The sequence below is a fragment of the Vicia villosa genome, linkage group LG5 (genome assembly GCF_029867415.1).
Source record: "Vicia villosa cultivar HV-30 ecotype Madison, WI linkage group LG5, Vvil1.0, whole genome shotgun sequence".
Taxonomy (NCBI): domain Eukaryota; kingdom Viridiplantae; phylum Streptophyta; class Magnoliopsida; order Fabales; family Fabaceae; genus Vicia; species Vicia villosa.
Genome location: NC_081184.1, coordinates 130,774,930 through 130,787,392, shown reverse-complemented (window position 1 = coordinate 130,787,392; position 12,463 = coordinate 130,774,930). Strand labels below are relative to the sequence as shown.

General features: G+C 32.5%; 1 protein-coding gene across 2 annotated transcripts; it reads left to right on the top strand.

Moving 5' to 3' along the window:
* The first annotated feature begins 5,287 nt into the window (after positions 1-5,287).
* LOC131607362 (rRNA-processing protein fcf2-like) lies at positions 5,288-9,145 on the top strand. 2 transcript variants are annotated; one of them, XM_058879376.1, is made up of 6 exons: positions 5,288-5,427; positions 5,748-5,985; positions 7,250-7,310; positions 8,075-8,152; positions 8,243-8,358; positions 8,627-9,145. In XM_058879376.1, the coding sequence occupies exons 2-6, from the start codon at positions 5,750-5,752 to the stop codon at positions 8,736-8,738; spliced, it is 603 nt and encodes a 200-aa protein (XP_058735359.1). In that variant the 5' UTR covers positions 5,288-5,427; positions 5,748-5,749; the 3' UTR covers positions 8,739-9,145. The 2 variants fall into 2 exon arrangements, with proteins under 2 accessions (XP_058735359.1, XP_058735361.1); XM_058879378.1 differs by having other exon boundaries at positions 5,743-5,985.
* The last annotated feature ends 3,318 nt before the right edge of the window (positions 9,146-12,463 follow it).

Genomic DNA, 12,463 nt, shown 5'->3' with positions numbered 1-12,463 from the left:
TGATTTGGCTCCTATATGTATTGGTGTCTTCTATACATAAAACACCTATTTCTCCCACAACGTTCACACTTTCTCACATTCTCTTCTCACTCTCTTCTTATTTTGTGTCATGACGTTTCCCATAATTTTTACGAGAGATGGATACATTATTTTTTCGGCCACTAAACCTTCGATGAAAATGAAATTTTGAAATATTCATTTCATGGAGCGCTGAGAAGAGAATTGATGCGATGGTTAGACGGAGACATTGAAGATGGTGAACAAATTAGAAGGATCCAGAGACGAAGAACAACCACTTCACTTGCAATTGAAAAACCTCGTTGGTGGTTGGAGGAAGTCAAAACAGACAGAGACGTAATCTCGATGATGCACGAAGCCGATGATGATCTGACGACTTTCATGGATCCTGAATGCATCGACTACGGAAGGCCTTCGACCCAACCGCAACAGCCACCGATCCAACCGCAAGAGGAAGATCGTCGAAACCCACCATGACATAGACAAGGACGCGGGTGTTGAACAACTTGTCGTTTTCATGATCCAAGACATCACTGGATAATATGTCATTTTTTCTCCATTATGTAATCCATTAATCATTAATGGAGTATTTTAATTATCTAATTGTTATTACTTTTTTTAATTAAAAAAAAAAAAAACGCACATAGGCGCCAAATGAGTTGGCTAGGTTCATGGAGGAGCCATCTCATTTGGCGCCTCCCTTACAACTTTAGGAAGTATCGCCGATCTATTTGGCGCCTCCGTATATAGATTTTCAGAAACATGGTTTTTTAGATAATTAACTTCGAAACATGGTTATTCGCGTATTTTTTTTAATACCTTGTTATTCATAAAAAAAAATCTTGATATGCTATATTTTTTTATATGTAGCAAATACAATTATAATAGGATATAACTTCGGCGGTGGGAGAGCACCTCTATAAGGGAGAATTTATCTTGCCATTCCCTAAATTATACATAGCATCCTCTCAGATCTATGAAAAGACCAAATTATCCAATCAATTTTTATTGTCACATTTTCATAAATTTATGGGAATAATTGGATTTTTCAAGTTCTCTGACGATACTGAAAATTTGACGAAAACAAGTAAGATTTACGATATATTTTGTGAAATTTTCGGTATATTGTACCGGAAATTTCAAATTTTCCTATATTTGTTACCGGAAATTTCAAAGTTCTTGGTATTATCATTTATCAATATTACCGGAAAATTTGAAATTTCCGGTACGTATTATTATATCGAAAATTTTGAAAATTTCAATGCATATTATCATACCATCTAATAAAGTGGAAATTTAGGAGCAGGTGGAGGTGGAAATTTCCGATAGATTATTTAAACTTTTGGTATATCGAAAATTTTAAATACACTATCGAAAATTTCCTCGTACTGAAAATTTGGTAGGGTGTACCGGAAATTTTGTCCAGAAATTCTTTGTATATCATCAGAAGTAAAATTGGAATAAAAATAATGGAGGGTGACATGTATAAATCTCCTATAAGGGTGGAAGGGTGAGCATTTCCCAACAATAATAAACAAAAGAGTACAATATCAATTAACATGTGTATTTGTGATATACGGGGAATTAACTTGTTACCCCCTCACTAGGGATGTCAATGGGGCGGGGCGGGGCGGGGGCGGGGGATACATTCCCATCACAATCCCCGCCCTCGAATTTATTCCCCATCCCCGCTTCGGGTCCCCGCTACGGGGGAATTTTCTCCCCCATCCCCGTCCCCGCGGGTCCCCACGGGTCCCCACAGATCCCCGCGGTTCCTGCGGAGATCCATAAATATAATTTTTTATTTATTATTTTAAATCAAATTAATAGTAAAAGCTTCAAAAACTAACCACAAAAAATTTAGAAATTATTTCTTTATGATAAATATATTGTTTTAACAATATTTAATCTATAATATTGAGTGTCATGACCACCAAAATTTAAAAAAAAAAAAAAAACTGAAATAATCATTTAGATCCCACTCTTTTACAAACAATACATATATATTTTTAATTTTTGTATAAGATTAATCATATAAAATGAAAAATAAACTTACATAATAATTTAAAATTATACATAAATTCAGGACATTATGCTATTTTAGGCGGGGCGGGGACTCCACGGGGCGGGGGATATTTACGCCACCCCCGTCCCCAAAGTGTCTTCGGGGAGACTTTGTTCCCCGTCCCCGTCCCCGTGGGGAGAAAATTCCCCGCCTTTGGGGCCCCAAACGGGGAATCCCCATGGGGATCCCCGCTAACGGAGACAAGTTGACATCCCTACCCCTCACTTATACTTGACACTTCTCAAATTCAGTATTTGTGATACAAGGAGAATTAACTTGTCACCCCATTTATATCTGACACCTTCACTTATATTTGACACTCCTCATATTCAATATTTGTGATACAAGGGGAATTAACTTGCCACCCTTACTTATAAGTTATATCTGACACCCCTCTAATTCAGGGATGTGACATTAATAATCTGCGTAATTTCCATTCATTTTCAAAATTCACTTAGAACTTGCACAAATTTGGAAACCTCCAAGGCGTCATTGGAAATTTATTTCGTGAAAAGTAAGTTTTTTACTGGGAATTTCACAATTTAGTACAATCCTTTACATTTTTACCGGGAAATTCATAATTTCTAGTATTTTTTTTTATTCGTTTATACCGTGAATTTCGAATTTTTAGTATTTATTCATAGCATCATATAAAAATTTTAGAATTTTTGGTAGTTCAAAAAATTAAAATTTTACCGAAAATTGCAGAATTTCCGGTAGTTAAATTTTGAATATCATACCAGAAATTTTAGAATTTCCGGTAATATGTAGGAAAATTTTAAATATGTAGGAATTTTCGATAATATGTAATTTACTTATTTTTTTGCATTTTTTTAATTTTCAATGAAGAATCTGGAAAAGGACACCATTGCTAGCAGGACCACCGATAGAGCGGCAACACAAGATAGGGTTGCTGAGGCAGAGTCTTCCCAACTGCGGACTGGACGAGTAGTTCCAATCGGTTCTCACCAGAAACAGTTGGTTGAGCAGGTGCAGTTTCGGCCATCCCATAGCAGCCGATGCCGAGCAGTTAGATCAAACGAGCAACCTAGAGATGATGTTGGGGTTGTTTATGTTCAGGAGCCAAGAGATGATGCTGGGGATGTTCATGCTCAATAGGGTCATACTATTATTGACCCAGTTGAGGTGGTAGTGACATATGTGGCACCTTTTGTTGATGAGGTGGCCGAGACAGATGCGATCCTTATTGGTGATGAGGTGGATGAGACACATCCCCCTATTGCTTATGAGGTGGCTGCCACGATCCAATCCATATTGCTGATGAGGATACTGCTACTGGTGATGGTACATAGGTTATAACCCCTGCTTCGACAAAGCCATTTGTGCATACTGATGAAGAGTTTCTGGGAGGACTCAATGCTTACCGAGTATGCTGACCATGTGGCATATCAATTATGACAGGGAGTGGGATACCTATTTTATGTTTAACTTTAATTTAATTATTATTTTCCATGATGTGTTGAAATCTAACTAATGATTTTTTAAAATTTATTTGCTACAGGAGTGTTCTACACTGAAGGTGACATTCCACGGGTCTAAGATGAAGAACTTTCTTAGGATTCCGATGCTTGAGCAGGTTACGAAAATATCTCCTTGTGCCATCGCTCAACAAAGGCAGTCAGAAGTGAAGTGTCAAGTATGGTGAATGACATCTTCCATTTGGAGAGATGACTATCACTTTGGATGATGTCTCCACACAGTTCCATCTCCCATCGCCGATAGATTTTTCATCGCTCTTGTTATTAACTAGAAGCTTGAATGTATGAAGGATGTACATGATTTGGGAATCACCGAGGAGGCCGTGCTAGAAGAGTTTGAGTTTAACAGGAGAGCTCACCTACGGATGTCTTGGCTTCAGGATATGTACTGTTAGATTTGAAACTTCACACATAAAAGGGGGGTGGGTGAATTGTGCTGTTTGGAAAAACAATGTTTTGAAAACTTTTCGAGATTAAAATCAAAGCTTGAAAATATTTTTCTATTTCTAAGTAGCGGAATATAAAAATAAAGTGCGGAAAGTAAAAGAGTTAAGGGAAGAAGAAAAACACTAAGAGTTATAAAGGTTCAGTAAAAAATAAAAGACCTATTTCTCTCTCCAAGAACTGATCCTGAGAGTTTTCATTATATACTTGAGAGTTTTTAGTAGGTGAAGCCCACGAACCCTTTTATACAAGGAAATGGTGGTTGTCCTACAACCAAGATATTACAAGATGAAAGGTATGATCATTTGTGTCTTCTCCATTGAAAATGCTGAGACTAAAGAAGTCAAAATTTCTTCCCAACTGTAGATTGAAGTGATTAATCCCCTCTCTACAAAATAATTGAGCTCTATTTGGCTTAACAGGATAACTAATAATCCCTTGAGATTTTAACATGCTGATCTTCTAACCTATGGTTTTAAACGGGGGCTAACCATGAACCTAATGGTCAATACATCAATATTGATAATCTTCAACCTTTAAATAAACAAGACTTACTAAGAGCATTAACGGAAGTTCATCAATATTAACGATCTTTAACCTAAATAAACATAGGAACTGATCATACAATCCCCAACCAAAACCTTTAACGGGTTTAACTTCTAACCACATATTTTTATCCCTAAATGGAATATGTTCATCCAAGATGCTTAAATAACATTCTTGGAGAACTTATATAGTGCTACCCATCAAGAATTATAAAGATACCTCACTTACAGAAGATCTTTCCTCACAAATACATTATACCATAAGAACTAGTGAGAGAAAGTGTAAATAAAAACTTAGAGGGAGAGAAAAGATTCAATACACAATTAGTTTTATGAATGCAATTTTAGTCTCTATATTTTGATGTTGTTAACATTTTGATACTGATATTTTGGTGTTTTTAATATTTTAGTCTGCTAGTTAAAACTCAGTTTTTCTCTATTTTATAATTCTTATTTTTTTTTTTCCTTTCATTTTTGCAAATGTGATATTGATAGGATATTGATACTAAAGATAAAAAAAATAAAATAATAGTATTGTTCGCGCATGAATTAAAAATAAATTAGAATTGATAGGTGATCGAAGGATATATATAATTTTTTTATTATTAAATTATTATTATTATTATTATTATTATTATTATTATTATTATTATTATTTATTTATTTATTATTTATTTTTTATCTTTTTTAATTTTTTTTTAACATAGTCTCCGACATAACTCTTCAATTTCATCCTAGACTCGTTTCAAGCCATTGTCTGAAGCCATTTTCTCAAGCCGTTCTCTAAGTCTTCGTTCGATTTGGTTCTTCAAGCACTTCTCTCTCTTCCTTCTCAAGCCATTTTCGATTCTTCAAGGTAGCGTACTATCTTTCTCTTTCTCTCTCATACCTGTTTCTTCCCTTTCATTTATGCCAGTTTTACTTATTTTCTAGGGTTTATGGTTTTACCTTTGATTTCAGCAATGCTTGTTCTTACTTTCTGTACCTTCTTTATGCTATCAGTGAAAACATCAGTGGTATATTAGTTGTATTAGATCCTAATTGTGTAAAAAAAATGTTATAGTGCCTTGAAATTTTTGAACAGTTTTTTATGAATTTTTATTTGGCTTGAGTTTTCAACTTTTCAGGCCTAATGCATTTTGTTTTGAAATTTCACTGCCTTTCATTTTAGTTCAGGAATGCCGGAGAAAAAGCCAGTGATTGGCCTCTCATGGCAACCGCAGTTGCCTTTTCCATCCCTGTCAAAGGCTACAAGTGATTCTTCTCATGCCCAATTTCAAGCCAAGGCGCCAAGTAGCACTATCTGGAAGCCGAATTCAGAATTGGTTAATGGGCTATTGGTTCCTCCCAATGATCCCAGAAAATTAAATAAGTTATTGAGACAGCAGGTTAAGGATACTGCTGGAAAACAATGGTATGATCTAAATCAAGTTTTACCTTTTTTTAATGCAACCAAAGTTGAAATCTTTTGTTTAATTGTCTCTATTTTTCTTTTACCCAGCTTAACTGGACATTTAGTGATAGGGGCTAATTTTTTGTCAATTATAAATTTATTCATTTGAATTATGGTTAGACTAGACATGATAGGATTAGAAATGACAACATTAGAGAGAGGGAGTGAGAGTTGAGGTACTAGCACCTATCATTAAAGAGATGATGGGAACTCGACTTAGGTATAGCGCCACAGTATCGCTGTCGCGCACGAGGCGCGTGAGCCATTCTTTCTGACAGATATGGGACATTGTTGATCTGAACTTGAGGTATGACTCAAATTGGTATTCGTGAGACGCGAACCCGAATTCTCATAAGATAGGTGGGATAAGGATCCATATGTCGCGCTCGATGATGGAGGATTATGCGAGCAGGCGATAGTGAGCTGGATTAGATTCTAATGCTATGCTTATGAGGAGACCTTGGGTGGTTGAGACCACTTGAGAATAGACCAGATGCAGAGTAGTCAAATCACTAAAGGCAGAGAAAGACCTAGAAACATGATAGATTTAGAGATTATTAAGTTGGATAGAGATATGATAATGACATTAGAGTATAGTAGCATGTCTGTTACTGTTTGCATATAATTAGCAAAACAGAATGACAGTTAGAAAGAAAAAAGTTATACAGCTGTAGAAAGCTCTAGAAGGTTATTACAACAACCATGTGCTGAGCTGTAACTGAGTGTAACTAACTTGGCCTATTATAAATAGCAGTTAGCTATTTCCTTGTAAAGCTAACACTCATTTTCTGTTAAATTCATAACAAAATTATAAATACGATTCTCTCTTCTCTCAACTTTTACAAAATCAAGATGAACAATCCTTCATCTCTTATGAAGAATTGTTCATATTGATTTTGTATGAGTTGAGACTTGAGAGAAGAGAGAATTTTTTTTATAATTCTAATATAAATTTAACAGAAAATGAATGTTAGTATTACAATGAAATAGCCATCACTTTTCTATTAAATGATTGAACATTATGGCGTCCGGCATATGATCTATGTAGCCGACCACACTTAGTGGGATGAGATTTGTTTTTTTTGTTTGATTGTTTGTTTTGAAAGGATAAGACTTGACTGATGTTGAATATGTATTTATACATTTCCTTTGATTTCTATGTGGGTGTGTTTTTAGGTTAGAAATCATAATGGGAGTTATCTAATTATATTTAAATCTTTACCAGGTTTGACATGCCTGCTCAAACCATGACCCCTGAGCTGCAGAGAGATCTGAAGTTACTAAAGGTAATTGAATTTTGGACATTATGTTCTATCTCCCCTGCCCTCCAAAGATGATCTGGAATATATTCATTTTTCAATATGATGACATGATATTTGCTTAGATTAAGTTGATAGGCATGACATATAAATGCAGTAGTATCCTAGATGAAAAGAAAGAATGTAAAGCAAGTATAGGATACTGTTTTTCTGCAAAGATTTGGTATTTGCAAACTAAAAATTCAGTAAGATTTAAGAGAGTAGTTTTTTTCGAAGGTAGGTTTCTAATTAATCTCTCCCATCAATTATAGTCCACCTTCACATGTTATATATGTTTGTATTGCCTTTCAGTTATCCTTTTCATAGTATTGGTTTCATACTTGCTGGTGATCTAAAGTATTTCAAGATTGGCGGAGCTAACTATTTCCCTTGTGTTTTTCCCTAACAAATTATGATTAGCATTGACTTATGAACAAAATTTATATGCTTGTTAGAGTATTGATGGCAACCATCAAATCAAAGCCTTCTGGAAACTTTCCTAACACGGGGAAGCAAACTACAATGCTCATGGATGTGTACACCGAGAGTTTAGGGAGAAATGTTAAGAGCATTGTTCATCAGTTCACTTCAATAACGTTTTAAAATAATCGTAGACATTTATGCAATATTTGCTAAACATGGATAATCTTGAGCTATCTATTTTTATTGTGCATACCACAATTTTTTATGCCTTTATTTGTGGAGATATGATACTTACACTTTAATATGTATATATTGGTTGATGGTCACAGATGAGGGATGCCATTGATCCTAAACGACACTACAAGAAGGGTGGTTCAAAATCAAAGACTCTTCCGAAGTACTTTCAGGTAGGTTCAGTTTTGTTGAAAGTCCCATCAAAATTTGATTTCTCGATGATTCATCTTTAACTTCTTATCACCGTTTGTATATATGATCAGGTCGGAACAATTGTAGGTTCCCCGCTGGACTACTTCTCAGGCAGATTAACAAAGAAAGAGAGGAAAGAAACGCTTGCAGATGAGTTTCTTGCTGATCAAAACCTTTCAGCTTTCAGGTAAGATATGCAATGAAAAACATTTTACCGGTTAAGTTTGAAAAAGCATGCAATGCAATCGTTTTATATGTTGCAAGGGAATCAATATCAGAAATTTCCATTAGACAGGATAGTGTTATTATTATAGTTTTATTTTTGCTGTAATCCTGCTGCTAAATAAGTATATGGTATAATTTTAATGCAATGTGCATGTTAAAATTACTTGCATGAATTTAAAAAGCATCTCTCTATTGAGCTTAAGTTTACTTCATATCAACAATTTTTATAGGAAGCGTAAGGTTCGAGAAATCGAAGAGCAGAGGCAGCCAGCTGGGAATGAAAAGTGGAAGATCAGGGGCCAAAGTACTCAGAAACGTGCAAAGGAAAGGAGGAAATTCTGAGTTTTATGGACTTGTTGGGGTTATGGACGAGTGTTGGAGTTTATTGCATTCAGTTTTGTTCACATGTCAGGAAATTAATGCAATGAAACAGTTTATAATTATTGAGTTTATGTAAGATTACTAAACCTAAGAAGTTATATTTTGTCGATTTCTAGCATGTTTGGAATAGCTTTTGCAATGAGCCATCGCATGTTTACCGCCACTTTACGGTGAAAACAAGAAAGAAGCTACAAAGTGTAGCTTCTTGTCCAAAATGCAAGTCTGTCCTTTTTTGCTGCGCATCCAAACAGGCTATTAGTCTAGTCAATGTTTTAAGTCTCATTTTTGTATTATGGAAATTCATGTTCGTAATTTCTTTCAACTTTAGCATTTGTATTATATAAGAACTAGTTATTATTGTTGTTGAAGTGCTTTTTAAATGAAGTAATTGCTTCAAGTTTCAGAATTAAATTTCCATATTTTATCAAGAGTTTGAAGAAAACTTATTCTTCTGTATAAATGTTCTAAGAAATAAAATAATTAAAATTAATTTCAATGATTTTATTTTCATGTAAGGTGGGAATATTCATTTTCATGAAATTTCACATATTTTTTTATTAAAAAATATAACTATTAATTTTTTTTTTAAATATTAAGTAATATATATTTTAAAAAATATTTGGGAATTAAACTTCCTTATTTTTATTTCTGAATAATTTATTTATGGAATTATTTCTAAATCCTTGAACCAAACTCCTAAAAAAATTAAAGGCTGAGTATGCCTGTTTTTATAATCATCATACTAGCCCTTATCGGGTCCTGCTAACCAGTGCCCCGGGGGCACTGGATAAGAAGTGATAAGAAGTAATAAATGACTATTAATCAAGTTTTATTATTTTGTAATAAATGAAAATTACATATATTTAATTATTAAATTAACTTATTCATCTCTCTTTCATTTACTACCTAATTTACATGCTTGAACCAAATAAAATTCGGAATTTGAATTTCATAACTTTATTTCAATATTATTATCATTTTAATACAAGAACATGATTTATTATAAATAAAATAAACTAAAAAAAAAATTAAATTTTTTTTAAAAATTAACAATAAAATATTGAATTTTTTAATAAAAAAATTTATATTCAATTTAAATATTTAAATGTTTTGATAAATTTAAGAAAAAAACATTAAATTAAAAAGTAGTTGCCATTGAAAATGAAATAGGAAAAAACAATAATAGGTAGTAAATGAAAATGGAAAAATTTGTAACGTCTTATATTTTTTGTTTATGGTTTTAAAATTTTCAATTTTTTGTCTTAAATAACACTATTAATAAACTCTCTTTTTAAGAATATTAATGAATCTATCACGCAATTAATGATCCTTAACCAGTGCTCCGGGGGCACTAGTTAGCATTGCCCTTATCTTTTAATCCATTTAATTAACTTTTTTAACTGACGATTCTCTCTCATAAGATGACTACTTGGACATAACCAAAGTCTTGACTAAAATAAATTCTCTCTCATAAAACGCCTACTTGGACATAACTGAAGTCTCAATTAAAATAAATGTAAGTGAATGTATTGTGTTAAGTGTATGTTTGATTCATCTAGACTAAAATAAATGTAAGCAAATGTAGATTGGTAAGTTTTATGTTTGGTTCATAAAAATAATAATTTAATTCCGATTTTTAGAATTTATTTTATTTTAAGTTATGAATTTTAGTTTTTAAATTTAAGTGTGATTTTTATTCTAAATCTAGGGTTCAATTATTTATACATAATGTTCGAGTGAAACAAAATATGTTAGAGTGACACCTAAAATTAAAAATAAAAAGAAGACGCGTGAAAGTAAAACTTGATTTACTCATCTAGAACAAATTGTACACACCATTACTTAATGTCCAAATCTAGAACATTTTCTTTCTAAGTCATGATGTACACATTATTAACTATTTTTATGCTGCTTCTAGAATTATAACAAAAACCTTGTTGTGAAACCTTATCTCAATCCAAGCAAAGACTCTTTCAACATCCAACCACTAATGACCTGTCTCTAATTTCAACCAATGACTCTCATCTCTCCCCCAATACATATAAATACATGGTTCATTTCCTATTCCTCTAAACCATTCCCTCTTTGCTTTGAGCCAAACCCAACCTTTTATTTTATCATCTTTCTTTCTTTGATTAATAACTACAATTTGAGATCAAGATTAGTTATTAAGTATGCTAAGAAAGATGGTGAAGATGGAAAGGAGAAGCATCCAAAATTGTGGTGAGGTTGCACCTGCTCTCTTTCTAACCCCTAGAAAATGTTCTTATTCTAGATTCTCAAAGTTGGAACCCATAGTTGAAGAAGAGCCAGAGAATTTCATTATTGTGCCAAAGAGAATGTTGTTTATTTTTCCCATTTTCATTTCTTTTCTTTCATACTTTTTGTTATATAGATATGTTAGTGCTTCAAATTAATTTAGTTGATGAGATATTATTGTATATGTTAGTGATTTGGTACATTGAAAAGATGTTTAATTATACTCTCATCATTCTTTTTATGGTCGTTTTTACATAAATATAAATAAATGTTTTAAAGTTTTATGTAACAAATGATTATTTTATTTTTAATGTAGAGATAAAAGTAGTTGTAAGGAGATAGTGATAATTAGTTAAAATTATATTGATTTAAATTAATCACTTTCGACAAATAAATTTGATAATTACTCTAAAATTTTAATTGTTAATTGATAGATCTCTAGTTCTAAATTGTAATTAATGTTTGAAAATATATTAAAGCTTGGTTGAAAATATAAATAAGAAAAGGTCTAGAAGAGGTTGAATAACGGGTTGCATAGATATTTCCCTTTAAAATAATTTAAATTTTTTTAACACAAAATTAGAGATTTATGCGTGAAATTAAAAATAAAATAAGATGGAAGCTTAGAAACTCATCAATATGATTTCTAACCAAGATATTTCAATATTATCACTAAAATCATGATTCATTCATGTACATAAACGAAAGTAGAACAATTCAAGTTACTTACATCAGCAATTTAATATCCCAACATAGACATTCTTTTTATCATAATTGATTTAAAGACAATTCAATTGGTTTGATCCAACACAAGCCTATGCTTACACAATAAACCCTATAAGCATAATCAAACCTAGATGACACAGAAACGTAATATAACAATTAAATAACAAATACAAAAAATTAAAGAGATATAACAAAGAAAGAGAGCACAATTATTTAAAATGTTTGATGTTATCGTCCTAGCATGCACCTACTCCAATTTTCAATGGTTTAAAATAATTGGGAAAATAATCATATTTTACACTATTTTCAAGAGTTAATGTGCAAGTATTTTGATACAACGAACTACCATCAATCCAAACACTAATAGCCACGCTGCATTAGCCTACACATTAATCAAATGACAATTTCTTATGTTGACGCAGATACTCAACTACAACATTCAAGATCCTCAATGATCTTGATCCAATAATCTTACTATCCACAATATTGATCAACAAATTTTACACTATTTTCAAGAGTTAATGTGCAAGTTTTTTTTTTTTTGATAATCAAAGGTATATTAAAAGCACAAGGGGTGCTAACCCACAATTACAAAGAGGAGAATCCTAAACCATTCTCAAAGCAAAAAGAAACCCCAACCACCACCTACAAAGAGAAACAAATAGTTGGATTGACACACCAATCCACCCAATAAATAGGTT